This window comes from Ipomoea nil, unplaced genomic scaffold, assembly GCF_001879475.1.
Source record: "Ipomoea nil cultivar Tokyo-kokei standard unplaced genomic scaffold, Asagao_1.1 scaffold0688, whole genome shotgun sequence".
NCBI lineage: Eukaryota > Viridiplantae > Streptophyta > Magnoliopsida > Solanales > Convolvulaceae > Ipomoea > Ipomoea nil.
In genome coordinates this window covers 4,818,118-4,836,016 of record NW_017617116.1, presented here as the reverse complement: position 1 = coordinate 4,836,016, position 17,899 = coordinate 4,818,118, and the positions used below count along the sequence as shown (strand labels likewise).

The 17,899-nt window shown below is 30.8% G+C and overlaps 1 protein-coding gene across 1 annotated transcript; it reads left to right on the top strand.

The window, feature by feature from the left end:
* Window positions 1-6,581: 6,581 nt before the first annotated feature.
* Window positions 6,582-16,725, top strand: LOC109175438 (gibberellin 2-beta-dioxygenase 2-like). The gene is made up of 6 exons (XM_019324698.1): window positions 6,582-6,946; window positions 9,410-9,767; window positions 9,960-10,212; window positions 13,193-13,263; window positions 14,314-14,616; window positions 16,555-16,725. The coding sequence occupies exons 1-6, from the start codon at window positions 6,582-6,584 to the stop codon at window positions 16,723-16,725; spliced, it is 1,521 nt and encodes a 506-aa protein (XP_019180243.1).
* The last annotated feature ends 1,174 nt before the right edge of the window (window positions 16,726-17,899 follow it).

The following is a 17,899-nucleotide window of genomic DNA, read 5'->3' as shown; positions in this document are numbered from 1 at the left end:
TTGGGCTGAAAAATGGATTTGGGCTAAGCAATATATTCAATTTTACAAAGTATTATTACTCCATTCATTTTTATTTTTTAAGCAAACTAATGCGGTTTTAATTAGCGATAAACTGAAATAGGGTTAGGCGGGATAATATCTCAACACATAGCTGTAACATGTTTGAAAACTACAGAAATTAAAGTGTGAGCTAAATAATTTTGTGATCTAAGAATAAAATTAATTGGGCAGAAATTAAACGTAGATATGCAAGCTCTGCAACCATTATATCAATCAATTATAACACCATGATCATGATGAATTAAACATGTAGCAAGGACATCAGCAATTATATTATGTTCCTTATACACAAGCATGATTCGCATTTCCTATTGCCTCGTTAACTTTCACTTGCAAATTTTAATTAGATTAGTCAAATGATCCCGATGTACATTACACCCATAAAACCAATTAACAACCATATATACTTTTATATATAGTACTAGCATTTTGTACGCGCGATGCACGAATATTCATGCCCAATATTAAAATATTGATAAATACAAATAATTTAAAATTATCATTTGAATTATATATACACAAATAATATATGTATTTTGTACACACACATCTATAATTTATTATTTATAGAAATTTAAATAAAATATAATTAAGTATTAAATTAATATATAATGCTTTTAATAAAATGATAATTAAAAATAAAAAGAAGATATGATAGATATAGGTGTATGATAATAATGATGAGTTATCAATGTTAGAATTAAAAACTAACGGTGTAGGATAGTTTTGTCTAATAACATTGGAATGTACAACATTTACGGCTCGTTTGGTTCGCTGGAAAATATTTGAAGGGAAATGGAATTGAAATTCCATGGAAAATAGATTCCATTGTTTGGTTAGTGGAAAAAAAATTACTGGGAATATAAATTCCATTGTTTAGTTGAATTTGGAATGGTAAGGAATAATGTGTATAATGACAAATATAACCCTACACAACAATAATATAATAATAATAATAATAATAATAATAATAAGAGTAATTAATAAAGAATGGTGAGGGTAAAATTGTCATATTAGTTTTCCATGGAAAACCTTTTCCACGAAAAACAAAATACCTAACAAGAGCTAGGAATTTGTTTTCCTCACTCTCAAGGAAAACTTTTTTCAATGGAAAATATTTTCCATCCAACCAAACAACATAAAACATCATTTTCCTTCACTTTGAAAACATTTTCCATGGAAAATGTTTTCCATCCAACCAAACACCCCCTTAAAGTAAAATGTACACATTTATTTGCATACAAAAAGAGGGACATAAACCAAGGATATAACCTTAATTGAGACTTATTATGTTTTTAGATAACCGATCTCAAGAAGAACCCTACAGAAACCTATCCCAAACAAGTTATAGAGCCTAATTAAACATTTCCCAATTGTCTATTTTGATCGCATTGCAGGTCTTGATGTTATAAGTAAAAGTGTAAAACCCACAAGCCATTCTCCCACAGTCCCACCGTACTCATAGCACCCAATCCACAACTGCCTTGCCTACATTAGCTTCGTAACAACCATTTATGTGGGTCTTTATCTAACCTTCACTAGATTTTACCAGAAATAAGTGACGTATCACATGTAAAACTCTTAAAGCGGCTGACGATGTCCTAGAAAAATTAAGTGTAATTAAAAGATCATTTTTCATATAAAAATATATAGTTTTGTAATTTTTGCAATTATATATATTCCCCCTTTCAAAACTGAAACCCTGAAACCTTTTAATGTTCATTGAATTAAGTTTTTTTTTTTTTTTTAGTATTATTGACTCTATTACAACAGTATATGTTCAATATACTTTCTCAAATAGTTGTAGCTCAAAGAGTCAATACCCCACCACCGGAGTTCGATTATGTGACTTTCCCTCTAGTATAACCACCATGAAATAAATATATATTTTTGAGTACTATTTACTATGTTATAATGTAGTATCTATTCATAGCTACTTTCTCGACATACTTAAGTACAAAGAGTCAATAATGCCCCACTGAACTCAAATTTTAGAACATAAGGTAATTTAGTATTACTGTAACTGCCGCTAAATAACCACCGGAGTATTTGGTATAGTAAAAATATTCCTGAAAATATTATAAAAAGAAAGCAGAAATTTCCTTGACTTAAAGGAAGGAGGGTCCAGGAATAAAGAAGTGAAGCTCTTTTCAAGGTAAAAACCCCACAATGATGTGATTCACTACCAAATGGGTAGGCAGCGAATATAATCATCTGCGTTGTTTTTTGTTTTTTCCTTTTTAGGTAACACACAAAAATTCGTGCTTTTACTAAAATTATTCAACTTTTTATTTTCATTCTATGTTTGTACTTTGTAACTTAGAAAAATGTACTGTATAAGGAAAGTTATTTCTGTTTTTCTTTCTCCGATTAAGTTTTCATTTCTACACAAGAATGGAGAAATTTTTTCAATTATCAAATATAAACATTAAAGTTTGGTTGTGTTTACTTCAATTTTTTAATTTCCTTTCTTTCAGTTTTTCAATTTTCGATCACTATCCATTTTCAAGTTGGAGAAATGTGCATTTAAACACTTTTTTTTCTCAGCTTTTCATTTGTAAAAGCTAAACAAAAATTTTATTCCATTAGTAAATGCAACCATTCATTGCAAAAAATGGTGTTAATGACAATAATGGAAGTGCAAAATTTCTACGACAATACTTCTGTGAATTTCTAATTGATGGATGCATTATATTACGTATCAACTAAAAGTAGACTCGATAGTTGGATTGCATATTTATGTTTTATATATTATGTCCACAACACTTTTCTTCATGCATGCAATTACTTGTTTTTTTATGAGCTCCAAACTCATGACATTTTGCATATTTTAATTTATTGATAAGATAAAACACTCATTAAGTTATTATAATATATATATATATATATATATATATATATATATATATATATATATAACTTGAGAAGTGTTTATCTTGCCAATAAATTATTAAAAGAACCAAACATTTAAAAATATCGAAACATATTTATAATTAATGCATGGTATATGTTATGATATCATAGAGTCATATAAGGACGAAATACAATTATTACATATATGTAAATCAAATTAAAACATGATATGATAGCCTTACCAGAAAGTCTTTGGCTAAATTATAGTCCATGTATGATTCTTTTATCGCGACAAAGTCATTGTCACCAGATGTCCAAAAGGTAACATAACATGCTAGACAAAAGGTGACCGCTAGCTTCACATCATTGCTCGTACACAACAAATAATACAAAAGAATTCATTTATTGCCACATTTTTTTAATGTTTATTAAACCGCTCTAAGAAGTAAGAATGTCTTGTGTGACAAGTTCGACAAAAAAAAAAATACTGATAAAAATATAATTAAACTTATAATCATACATATACAAGAATCATGCTTCACCCCACAGTCACCATTTCTAGGATAATTTGTTCGTTATTGACACTATTTATTCGGAGTAGGTATTGTATAAGACCGTCTCACCTAAGACGTGTATAGTAATACCTTTTAGTTAAAATGTAATATATTTCTATAGATCCATAAAAATTATTACATTTAAAGTAAAAAGTAATACACGTCTATGTATAGTAAGACGGTCTTACACAAGACTTATTTATTTATTAGTGATCTTTATTATTAATAGCTATAGATATAATAGAAAACATACTTCTTTGATACCGAAAACAACATCCTGTCAAATGATAAATGTAAGTCAGTTGTCCGCACGCACAACTCAGTTGGTCACATGATGAAGTTTGGGAACAATGACCTAGGTTAGAGTCTCACAAGTGTCAGTATGGAGCAACCTCTCAAAGTGAGGGGAGACTCATTGTGCGTGGTAAGTAAAGGTCTACCCTCTGTGTTTAGTTGAGTTACCATGATTTACATAATTTTAAATGCTATATATGTCGGGTTGGGACATAATTTACATCATCTCAAATATTCTGTCGGACTGGTACGTGCATGAGGATCCTTGGGGAGTCAACTTTTTCGAAACAATAAATGTAAGTCAGCTGATTAAAATTAGAGATTCAAGTTTCATCGAGTCATTTTAACGTATTGTAATTGTTTCTGTGATAATATTGACATTTAAATATTTAATAAAGTATCGGTTGTACTTTTCTCATTATTGATTGAAAATGATGCAAATTGTATATATTATATTGTATGACGGTTAATTTAGTTGAAAAGGATTTGTTTTCGTCAGTCGCTTTCTTGTATGGTTTGATAATTGATAGATGATGAAAAACATTATTTTTATCAAAGCATAGTTGTTCTCGTTGTTGAAAATCTCATAAACACTCACATACATACATGCATACTTGTAAGCATGCATGCATGCACGTACATATATATGTATGTGAGGATATTTAAAATTTTAATCATATCAATTAGTTAAGAGAAAGTAAAAAATAATATGCAATAAAACTACCTATTATTTCCTTTATTTGCAAATAGGTATAGTAGTTAGAAATTGAAAATTGAGAGCTTTTAATCTATTTGATTCGAGTTAAAAGTATTTAGTAAAATTAGTTGTTTAACAATCTAAGTATCTAACAAATGGCCAATTACATGTATGTAATGGCATCCCGGCTCGGTTACTATTCCAAATGAGTGGTCATAGGTTTGAACCTCGGTAGTGATGGAAGTTTAGATTCTTTATGCTGAAAATGTTTGAGAAAGTATATAAAAACCTGCATATACTACCCGTCTACCTTGAAATGGAAGAGACTCATTCATCATTAACCAAATGTCAAAGGTAGGATTTGTAAGTATATAAAAAACCATATACTACCCTTCTACCTTGAAATGGAAGAGAGTCATTCATCATTAACCAAATGTCAAAGGTAGGATTCGTCTTAGCTTGACTTTGGGTATGAAGCAGTCTTAAATCTCCAGACCAGCAGAAATACCTACAATCAATTTAGCGAGGGAATTAGTCACTGTGCCCGATGGTGGAAATCTTGGGCTACACCCACAAAAACCTTATAAAATTCATGAGTATTTCAAAAAATAAAAAATAAAATCTAACAAATGTAAAAAATAATAATAAAAAAATATTGTGATTTACCACCTCCACAAATCATGTTTGACCAGGTATAGGCCCCTGGGGCGAAAGATGTTACCTTTCGTGGACAAGAATGGAAAGAGGGTAGAGTGTTATTTATATTAATTAATAAGAATAAAGTGGGAAAAACAACTAAAAGTCTTGTTTTTTCTTGATAACTAAGATTATTTGACATCTTGGATTCCATGAATCCGCTATAGGCCTATGAAAAGGTCAATCGAGCTAATCTAACTTCGAGACGAAATACCAAACTATACATTTATACACACAAAGAGTCTAACAACAACATTTTCCAAATCCGCAATGTCTGTGACAATAATCAAATTCTCGCTCTGTTGTTGGAATTGAAGCAAGTCTTAAGTGAACTTGTCATCCACTAGACCGATACCTTGAGAGCTGAATTTATATTTTAAACGCTACTCCGTATAAAATATAGTATTCCCTATTTTCAATAAGACTTCATTTAATAAAATATTATTGACCTTGAGAGCTGAATTTATATTTTAAACGCTACTCCGTATAAAATATAGTACTCCCTATTTGAAAATAAGTTAAAATAAGACTTCATTTAATAAAATATTATTGTTTATTTATAATTTAAAATAAATAATAAATTCTGCTAAACATAAAGGGCTTTTTTTTTTTTGCCAAAGATGCAACTTGCAAGGTAGCTAAGAGGAGGGATTAAATTTTAAATTATATTTTTCTTCTACCTTATAACTTTGTGTGTAATCCTGCTAAACTATATGTGTAATTCATGTAATATTGTTGTCTAATGTCTATAAGTTAATTTCTGTGCACTTTACTATTTGTTCATGTGCAATCCTGCCGTTTTTGTGGGAAGAAGTGGATGTACTTGAACGCAAGCATATATATGTGTGTGTCTGTTTTTTTTTTTTTTTTTTTTTTTGGTTATAAGTTTGTATAATGTTATATAAGTTTGTGGTTGATTGGTTGATAATAACTATTTTATTATTGTGGGAGGTCTAGAGATCAAATCTATTATGTATGATAGTTTTTAAATGTTGAAATAGTTAATAATTGATAATAAATAAGGAAAATTGTATTTTTGGTCATTCAGTTATACTCGTGGTACAAATTTAGTCTCTGAATTATATGTCTTGATCATCTTTAATTTAATTCCTAAGTTACACACTGAGTGACTAAAACTTGGAGACTGTTTTTACCACTAATTTGTCAGTTAATAAAGTAGTTAATTTGGTGTTTTAAGGATTAAAATCGTCACTCCATACATAATTTAAAGATTAAAATCCTTATATCTAAAGATAAAAACTTACCAATATCTTAATTAAAAAAAAAAAAAAAAAAAAAAAAAAGTCACCACCGCCGGTCCTCTTTATATATGTGTGTATCGCCTCATTCTCGTCTTCGTTCAAGAAACAAATTAAAGTTCCATCATATATCCCCTAAATCTCTAACACTAATTCATATATAATATAATGGGGATAGCAAAGACAAGCTCCATTGATAGAATGAGCGAGAAAATCCCCGTGATTGACCTTTGTGGGGAGAGGTCAGAGGTGTCAAGCCTCATCGTGAATGCCTGCGAAGAGTTTGGGTTCTTCAAGGTGATCAACCATGGCGTGGGCGAGGATGTTGTGAGGAGAATGGAGGACCAAAGCTTCCATTTTTTCCGTAAACCGGCCTTTGAAAAACACAAATTAGCCGCCCCGCCGGCTAACCCTTATGGCTATGGCTGCAAGAATATAGGCTTCAATGGAGACGTTGGAGAGGTGGAGTATCTCATTCTTCATGCCAACCTTCTCTCTCTTGCTCAAAAATCCAATCTCCCACTCAACTTAAGGTACTATATATTTTTCTATAATATATAAAGCTATAGGCCGGGTATGTTCAGTAAATCATCGGAGTTTAAAATAATAGCTTAATTATTTTGGAACGCTACATTACACAGCGTTTCAAAATAAGTAATACTTACTAGCTTTTAAGTTTTCAATTTTCAATACCTACACTAAGTGGTTTTTAACCGTTGTCTATGTGCATTTTTTTGTAGCGCTAATTTGTAAGCTAGGTATGTCAAATAGAACCTATATATATTAAACTTTACTTTTATAAACATATAGAATGAACATTTTGAATATACTATAAACTGAATGAAAATAAATATGATATAGATTTAGTTTGGTATTTATGGACATTAACATTTATGTTTTTAGGCATATAGAATAAATAAATATTATAAACATAGTACAAGATTAATGTTATTAAACATGATGCACTTGTAGTATAATATTTATGTACATTAAGTTTTGCTCATATGAATGTATAGAATGAACAGTATGAACCTACTATAAAAATAGAAATACATATATATGTTTACTTTTAGTTAATGTTTGTGGACATTATGGTTTAGATTTATGGATAATAGAACAAATATTATGAATATAGTACATGATGAATGTTATTAAACATGATTCATATGTTATATATATAATGTTTATATACATCAAACTTTGTTTTTATAAACATATAGAAGGGACATTATTAATTAACTTACTATAAAATGAATAAAAAATACATATAATGTACATTTAGTTTAGTATTAATAGACTTTAATTTTTAGATTTATGGATATATAAAACAAATAGTATGAAAATGATACAGAATGATGTTATAAAATATGATGCACTAATTGATCCTTAAAATAAAAAGATATTATTTTACATCAGGGTCCACTATGCACAACCTGATCCATGATATAATTTGTACAGGATACAAAGTTAACATTCTCCTCACTTTTTTTTCTTAGATTTTATATAACAGTTATCAGGGCTGATAACTGATAAGCAATATAATGTAGACTTATGTAAGTTCAAATCATTTTAAAAATTTTAAAAAGAGAAGTTAATAAATAATTTTTAATTTAGAAAGAGAAACATTTTTTTCTTAAATAAATTAATTTTTACATTGGAGGCTAAAATAATGGTCTCTACAAATCCTATAAGAATCTTGATGGATAAGATAAATTACCGGATATATTTTGATGACTTAAAAATTTCTCATAATATTTATACATAAATATTTACTATATTAATAGATCAAATTCATATATCCCTACTAATAAAAGAACCACAGACTCAGGTTAAGTTCAATTTTTTTTTAAATAATAATAATTTAAGGGGGGTTGGGAGAATTCAAGTTGTAGGTCAGTAGGTGTAACCTTGATATAGACACTATTGTAATTAGGCTAACATTCTAAAAGTTGGCGAATACATTTTGCTATCCACTTCAAAGATTCGGTGATGCATCCTTAGTGTGCATATAATTATTGATCGACTTAAATAAAAAATTTTATTAAATTGTTTTCGCTGAAAATCAAACTTAAAATAAATAATCTAACTAACTTATGTTGAAAATTTTTATAATCATTTTTAAATGTATTTATTGTTATTATTATTTTAAATAATAAATTAATTTATCATTATTTTTGTAAAATAACTCATTTTTTCATTATCACACGTGACAACAACAACAACAACAACAACAATAATAATAATAATAATAATAATAATAATAATAATAATAATAACTCTTAATAGTACATTTAATAGTCAAAGACGTTAGCTTGTGGTCGAGCGATATGAATTCTAGTGAAGACATTAACTCTTTATATTTCAGTAAATTGAAAAAATGTATAACCATATATTATATTGTATCATAGTTATACTAAAAAAAAAGAAAAAAATACAATACATTTAACATTATCTCACTCTTTTTTTCCTAGTATGTGGTTTCGTCGAAAAAAGAAAATGTTATATATAGGTGTACGATGTGACTAAAAATAGACATTAGGGAAGAGTACAAATAAAAACAAAATCTTGCCCTATCAAATCAAGATTTTATCACTGTAACATATTATCCATGAAGCAATTAATGCCTTCTACTGTTCCACAGTCCACACCCATACTAAAAATGGCAGGGCCACGGGCCACGGGCCACCTGAACGTAACATAATGGTCGGACGACACATAATTGCTACAATATTCTTTTTGATGATATGTTTTTTTTTTTTTTTTTCTTTTGGATAATGTGATAATTTTGTTTTTATAATTGATAAATTATATAAACTACATGTTAGAGATAAATTACACTAAAAAATAATTTGTGTAACTGTGATGATTGAAATAATGTTGACAAGATATTTTGTTCAAACTTTAAAATTGGTGTGCACATTTTATGATATTATTATTTTCTACTTTGTCAAAAAAGTTGTGTTGAAATTTACCTTGTATTACTTTTTGGTCAACAGCTCAGCAGTAAAAGGCTACGTAGAAGCACTTGGGGAGTTGGCATGTAAGATATTGGAATTGATGGCTGAGGGTTTGCATATACAAGAGACTTCAGTGTTCAGCAACCTCATCAAGGATGTTCAGAGTGATTCTATATTTAGACTCAATTATTATCCACCTATTTCTAGTACTACCTCCTTGACACCTACTTTTAATGATATAGTTGGATTTGGAGAACATACTGACCCTCAGATCTTGACTATTTTGAAATCAAATGATGTTGCTGGCCTACAAATCTCATTTAAGGATGGTGTGTGGATCCCAATCTCTCCCGAGCCCCGCTCTGGCTTCTTTGTTAATGTGGGTGACATGTTACAGGTACGCAATATTTTTAAATCCCATAATCTAAATACATTTAAATAATATATATGCATCTATATATACTTTAAATTTAACCACATACATCATATGATTAAGAACAAATATATGTTGTTAAGACTTAAGAGACTTTCTATTATGGATAATGCAGACTAATCTTAACACGTATATCATATTTATTTATGTTTGAAGGTATTGACAAATGGACGGTTTATGAGCGTAAGGCATAGGGTGATGGTGGGATCATTGAAAACGAGGATGTCAATGATGTATTTTGCAGCCCCAACATTCAACACAACAATTAGTTGTCCATCTAAATTAGTGACGCCAGAAAATCCTCGTCTGTATCGAGCATTCACTTGGGCCGAGTATAAGAAAACTACCTATTCAAGAAAGTTAGGTGATAACCGCCTTCATTTTTTTCGGGTAGAATCCAATGATCTTGGTAAAATTATATAATAATAATGATCTACTATATGTAATTTGTAATGGATTCTAATCTATTGGATCACTAGGAACATATATTTGCCTAAGTAACCAAGTGTTGCAAAATGTTAGGAGGGGAAAATAAGAATCAAATCACTTGAGGGTGTACCCATTAATAAGCTTATATAAGCAATCTGAGTATATGATAAAACTTAATTATTGAATTTTTATGTATCTAGCTGTAATTATTTTGACCAATCAACTCAAAATAAGTTCAAATTCGGTATAGATTTAACATTGTTGTTGATACTAGTGTACAAGCATTTTTTAGGGTCGTGTACTCGTGTAGACCAGTTGAGGTACGTCAAATTATTGTGTGGACTATGGTCCACACAGTGTTGTATGGACCATAACAAAAAATACATTTTTAATATACTAAATGATAGTAAATGTACATTATTTTTGTACTGAATGTACATTATATAATATAATGTACACTCAATATACAAATAATGTACATCCCCTGAACACAATGTACATTATTTTTATACTAAATGTACATTATTTTACAGTATACAAAATATGGTCCACACAATAATAATTATTGAGACACACTTCGGTCTTAATTTACTTCCTCTACCCGGCTTTAGAAGCAGTGAGGGCTTTTAAGTTTAATTAAATCCATCAATATTTATATATTTGATGAGATGAAAGGCATAATAAAAACATGCACGATTGATTCTCAGCCAAATATAGCAATAGCTATTATTTTACATACATAATTTGGAGCTCCTCACCAACCAACAAGGAATCTATTTATTATCTCAGTACATTTTGTACGTTCTTGGAAGATTGATTCTCACCCAAATATAGCAAATAGATATTTTAAATACATAATTGAGTTTGCCCTTATTTTTTCTGTTGTGTTGTACGAGTCTTTCTTCACTGATTTCAATCTGGAAATTTGCTCAAAAGCTAATAGTGTACAACCCAATAACGACCCTTATCCATTTGTTGTGTACTTTATGAAGATCAGAGCTGTTAATACTGGTTCAACCCGTATAACAGGTGTTATATATATATATATATATATATATATATATATATATATATATATATATATATATATATATATACATATATATATATATATCTCAAAACATAATAAGTGTCAATACAAGTTATGTCCTTGATTTTTGTCCCTTTTTTATATGCTAATAAATATATACATTTTGCTTTAATTGTTGTACATTCATTTGCATTGGACGAAATCACCCTTACACCGTTATAACACCGTTAGTTAATATATCTACCAATCTTACCATACACCTACATCTATCATATCTTTTTCCTATTTTTAATTATCATTTTATTAAAATTATCATATAACAATTAATTTAATTATAAATTATATTTTAATTAAATATTTATATGAATGTTAAATTATATATGTGTATCGTGTGTATATATATATATATATATATATATATATATATATATATATATATATATATATAATATGTATGTATATTATTTGTGTATCCATATCAATATATCATATATGTGGGTGTTAGCTTAGTATTATTTGTAAATTATTATTATATAAAAATATAATTTTTTTTTTTTGTTTTGATCACTATATTGTTCAAATATATGATAATTCAAAAGTATCATCACTTTAAGAAATTGCAAAACATAATTTTAACTAATTTTTTAAATTTTGTTACTTACAAATATTTTAATATTGGGCATAAGTTTTCGCGCATCGCGCGTACAAAATGCTAGTGTATATATATATATATATATATATATATATATATATATATATATATATATATATATATATATATATATATATATATATATATATATATATATATATATATATATATATATATATATATATATATCCCCTATACTTATATTTGGGAGTTGCCATTTACCCCTAAAAAATGGCACCCCTTGCTTACCATTGATTTCAAATCTAATGGTTGAAATTTTTTGATCTAATTTTTAATTTATTTTTTCATTTTAATTGCCCTCAATTTTTAAAGAAATAACAACTTTACCATTACTTTTTTGTCTTCTTCCTCTTTTTGCCTTGATGTGATCTTTGTCTTCTTTTTTCTCCATCATTCCAACACTCCATTCTTTTCTTCTTCTTCTTCTTCTTCTTCTTCTTCTTCTTCTTTTTTTTTTTAACATTTTTTTTTAGAAAATCACTACATTATTCTAACTAACATCTCCATTCTCTCCATCAAAACCAAATCTAATGTCCTCCCGCGTGTTCCTAATTCAATTCTTGTATATCATATTGGTATCTAAATAACTTATTTATGTATTCTTATTTATTTTGTCATATAACAATTATTTAAAATTATATATATTATTATTTAAAAATTAGGACATACTCGTTTTAAAAATAAAAAATAAAAAATTAGAACATAATAATTGATTGTTGGGCATGACGTTTCGCGTAAAGCGCGTGCCCTCGCCTAGTATATATATAAAGGAGACACTCTAGCAGGGTCGTTCCTGGCCATGCCGGACTGGCGCAACCGCACAGGGGCCCCAATTTTCGGGGGTCCAATTTTTTTAAAAAAATATTATAGATATAGTCTATTATCTTTTATATTTGATAGTTTTTATTTTTTTTTTAAAATTCATAGATTGGTCTTAATTGTAATTGAAAATAAAATTTAAAATGAATTGACATTGAAATTTTGGTGAATAATTTTGTTTTTAAATATGAACTAAAAATGGCACTATTAAATTAATCGATTAATGGATAGTTAGACCACGTGAGTCAACTCAACATGTAATGTTTGCTATGTTGGCAATTCAAGAATACTGACATCTGCATGGTCTTAATCTTTAAACTATGTGATAATGTGATAGGTTTGTGTGTTCCGAATTACTACAAGTATGCTATATCATTTTGCTGTTGAAATAATATGAGTATATGATAAAACTTAATTATTGAATTTTCATGTATCTAGCTGTAATTATTTTGACCAATCTGATAGTTGGATTGCACATTAATGGTTATATGCTCAACACGCCATCTCAGGTGTGCGATGGGTTCCAAGCAACACATGGACTCCGTAGTCGCTTTGGTATGGCTCTGATACCAAATTGAAGCATGTGTTCCATCTCAACTAAAAGCCTAAGCTAATAGTTGGATTGCACATTAATAGTTATATGCTCAACACGCCCCACACGTGTGCGGTGGGTTCCAAGCAACACGTGGATTCTGTAGTCGCTTTGGTATGGCTCTGATACCAAATTGAAGCATGTGTTCCATCTCAACTAAAAGCCTAAGTTAATAGTTGGATTGCACATTAATAGTTATATGCTCAACACGCCCCACACGTGTGCGGTGGGTTCCAAGCAACACGTGGACCGTAGTCGCTTATCGGGTTACGTAGAGATTCATGACCTTTGGTCTGCCTCTGATACCAAATTGAAGCATGTGTTCCATGTCTAAGCTGATAGTTAGATTGCACATTAATGGTTATATGCTCAACACGCCCCCAAGCAACACGTGGACCGTAGTCGCTTATCGGGTGACGTAGAGATTCAAACCCATGACCTTTGGTCTGGCTCTGATACCAAATTGAAGCATGTGCTCCATCTCAACTAAAAGCCTAAGCTGATAGTTGGATTGCACATTAATGGCTGGGTTCTCTTATACGAGAAGAGACAATATCAAAGTTGAATAGTTCAGACTGGAGATAGAGGCTCGAAGGTACTATTTCATATACTCTAAAAATTTAATTTGTTGTGCATGCTTACCAATCTTATTTCGTTTTCTTTCATATATCTTCAAAACTATATATTATGCTTTATGAAACTTGAAAAGTGTTAGAAATTTTATTTGAATTCTTCTTTAATTTATCTTTGCAGCTGTTGTTTCATTTAAAGAACAAGCTGAAGTACTACAAGAATTTGATATGTACGTCGAGATTTTAATTCGTTTTATATCCTCTGTTTCCTGGATGGAGTGAAAAAAATGTTCAGGTCGGTGCCACTTTTTCTAATGTTTTACAAAATATTCTCTTTCGCATGTGAATTGGCTAAAGGCCATCTATCTAATCACTCTCTTTGGGGAAAAGTACAGGTCCAGCAGCAGGTTCTTGATGTTATTACCCACACTGCCTCAAAAGCATCAAATCTTCCTAAAGCATGTGTCCAGTCATACCTTAAAGGTCACTTTAATTTATTTCTCTTCCATTCCCACTCTATTATTTGCTTCTACCAAATTTGCTGTGCTTTTTGTCTTCCTATTTCTAAACTATGCATGCATGCATGCGGTGTTACATGCATTGCTGAAAGAGTAGCTGATATTGAAACTCGTGCTCAAGTCATGAAATGTCTCACTTGTTTCTGTGAAGCTGTGAGTCTTGGATTTGTTTTTGAGAAGGTATGTACCATTTAACTCACATGCATTGGTACCGTTGTGCTTAATGGCTTTAGATGCAAATTAATATGTGCTTATTGTGCAAGCCTAATTCGGAAAATTTTCTTCCTTCACTCAACATGTAATGTTTGCTATGTTGGCAATTCAAAAATACTGACATCTGCATGGTCTTAATCTTTAAACTATGTGATAATGTGATATCACTACAAGAAAAATGCACATAGACAACACTAGAAAGACAACAGTTTTTAAGAAAAGTGTTGTCTTTTGTATAAAAGACAACAGTTTGGTCCAAAACCGTTGTCTTTGATGCAACACTTTTGTCAAAGACAACGGTTTTTACTTAACCGTTGTTATAAGTGTGTTGTCTTTGTGCATTTTGTGAAAAGACAACACCACAACGACAACGGTTTTTAAAAACCGTTGTCTATGTGCGTTTTTTTTTTAAATAAGACAACGGTTTTTTTAACTGTTGTCGTTGGTGTGTTGTCTTTAAGCGCACTGGAATACACAACACTAGAAAGACAACGGTTGTTTAAAACCGTTGTCTTTGTGCGCTCTTTTTTTAAAAAAAGACAACGGTTTTATTTAACCGTTGTCGTTGGTGTGTTGTCGTTAAACACAATCGAATACACAACACTAAAACGACAACGGTTTTATAAAACCGTTGTCTTTGCATGTTCGTTATTTGTTTAAGACAACGGTTTTATTTAACCGTTGTCTTTGGTATGTTGTCTTTAAGTGTATTTGAATACACAACACTATAAAGACAACGGTTTTAAACAACCGTTGTCGTTGCGCATCATTATTTAACAGGTATATAAAATAAAAATGAAGATGTTAACTAGAAGAGTCGAACCTATGACCTCATGCTTAACAAGTACACAATTTTACCAACTACACAACACAACCTCTTATGTTTAAAAGTGCAACATCTGGTATATAACTGGGTTGCTTCTGTGTTGTTTGTGAAAACCAAGACAACAATTTTAGAAAATAGTTAAAGAATTCCCCCCAAGAAGAATAGAACCTAGGACCACTAACATAATAAACTAAGTTAAACCCACCAAGCGACAACAACACTTATGTAGACTACAAGAAAAACAGCTTTTAGTGACAAAAATTTAGTGACGGGTAAAAAAATCCCTCATTAAATGTATTGTTTGCATAATTTTTGTGACGGTTAAAAATTACTCTAGTTAAAAGTTTATGATTTAGTGACGAAATTTTAATTTTATATTTATATTAAAAATATACTCTCACTATTAGTACAAAAGATGTGTTACTCTCACTAACAAGCTAAGGTTAGCTATATGTTGGTAATCGACCCTTCCGGCTAGCGCATGACTAACAAGGTTGAAACTGTTGGTAATCGACCCCTCCGGCATGCCTGAAACACGTTGAGAATGGATATGAAAGAGTAGTTGATCGATGCCGTACAATTTTCTATATCCCATTTCTTTTGCCGCCGCGATCTTAATTAGCTGTATGTCATAATTACCAAACTATATATTCATAATTTTTGAATTGAAATGCATATTCATAATGATTGAATAACTCTGATCTATATTCACATACAATTACAGAACGTTGTGTTTATAATTTGCGATGTTCATATTCCCAAGTGTTTATAACTATACATTTTAGAAATTGTGAATCAACAATACAGAAATTATGAATCTGCAGTATAGAAATTATGAATTTACTATATATAAATTATTAATCTATACAACTGTATTTAAATTAGAAATTATGAATCTACATTATAGAAATCTATGAATCTCGTGTTCTGTACCTATATACCCGATTCTATTTTAATTGACCGGATGTAGCGACTCGAGTAATTAAATTATTATTTTGTTATGAAATTTCCCTCTAAGCTAAGACAAATTAAAATTTCCCTCTAAGACAAACTTGGGAAATTTTTGTCTTCCCTCCCAGACAAAAGAGCGCAAAATTAGGGTTAGTCCAAAATTGTCTCCGCCACGCCAGTCTTCCCTCTCCGCCACGCCAGTCTTCCCTCTCCGCCACGCCAGTCTTCCCTCTCCGCCACGCCAGTCTTCCCTCTCCGCCACGCCGGTCTTCCCTCTCCGCCACGCCAGTCTCCGATAACCTCCTCGTGTGCTCTCCGCCGACGGCGTACCGCCCTCGCCGACCGCCGACTGCGTACCGCCCTCGCCGACCGCCGACCGCGTACCGCCCTCGCCGACCGCCGACTGCGTACCGCCCTCGCCGACCGCCGACCGCGTACAGGAGAAAACACGTGTGCGAGCTACTCTTCCTTCTGAACCACAGCGCATGAATGGAAGGTATAAGCTTATATGGCTTTGTGTTTTTCATGCTCTGTGTTCAAACTTTGGTCCTATGCTCTGAATATTTGACCTGATGTTTCAGGCCGGCCCTTTGTTACTGGTACACTCTTCATAGACATGTAGTATCTGTTAGTTCATTGATTGGATTGGACATGATTGATATAAAAGATGGGAATAGAGTAGGAGGAAAACAAGTTGCAGTTTGAGAAAGCAAACCTTAAATCTTTTGATCACAACCTTAAATCTGTTGAGATATAGCCACATAAAAGCAGTGGGAGTGCAGAACAAAGTCCTTGTACATAATTGAGGAAGCTTGTAGTATTTGATCCTTCTGTTGACTGTTTGAGTAATAGAAATTGATGTAATTAGTTTGTAACATTCTGCAGATGGTTGAACTAGGAAGACTGAGGAGGAGGATAATACACTGAGAGCTGCTGTGGAAGCTTTTGGTGAGAGTAATTGGCAGGTTGTTGCTGCTTCCCTTGAAGGACGGACAGTTACCCAGTGCTCCAATAGGTCAGTTATATTTTTTAATGGTTAGAGTTTGTCATGGCATGTTTATTATTGAGGTTGAGGTAATCAAACTATTCTATGTGATATTGGCACTAGGAAATCTTAGTTTTTTGCAGAATTATATTGCTTAATTTGTTCTGAGGTAACTGCCACATTAAGGTTATGATTGATACTTTTTAATGAATTCAAGTGTTATCATTTATTCTGCCTAATCTGTTGTGAAAGGATTCACATGTGGTTGAAAGTAAATTTGTAGTTATATGAGTACTTGAGCCTTTGACTACACATTGCAGTTGAATGAAATAGAGTATACTTATGCAGATTTACTTCAAGGTATTAATGAAGTTATTGTATTCTTAAGTCTGTAATATGTATGGTGGTATTTATATCTCTCTCTTTTGCCATTCCACCATGTCAGACCTCTCTCAAACCTTACTACTCCTTGCTCCATTTATACCTCC

Excerpts from the sequence above, each read along its gene's own strand:
- LOC109175438 (XM_019324698.1), top strand. The coding sequence starts at position 6,582 with ATGGGGATAGCAAAGACAAGCTCCATTGATAGAATGAGCGAGAAAATC. Across the intron at positions 10,213-13,192 it reads GGTAGAATCCAATGATCTTG|CTGTAATTATTTTGACCAAT; the intron begins GTAAAATTATAT and ends TCATGTATCTAG. Across the intron at positions 13,264-14,313 it reads TGCTCAACACGCCATCTCAG|GTCCAGCAGCAGGTTCTTGA; the intron begins GTGTGCGATGGG and ends GGAAAAGTACAG.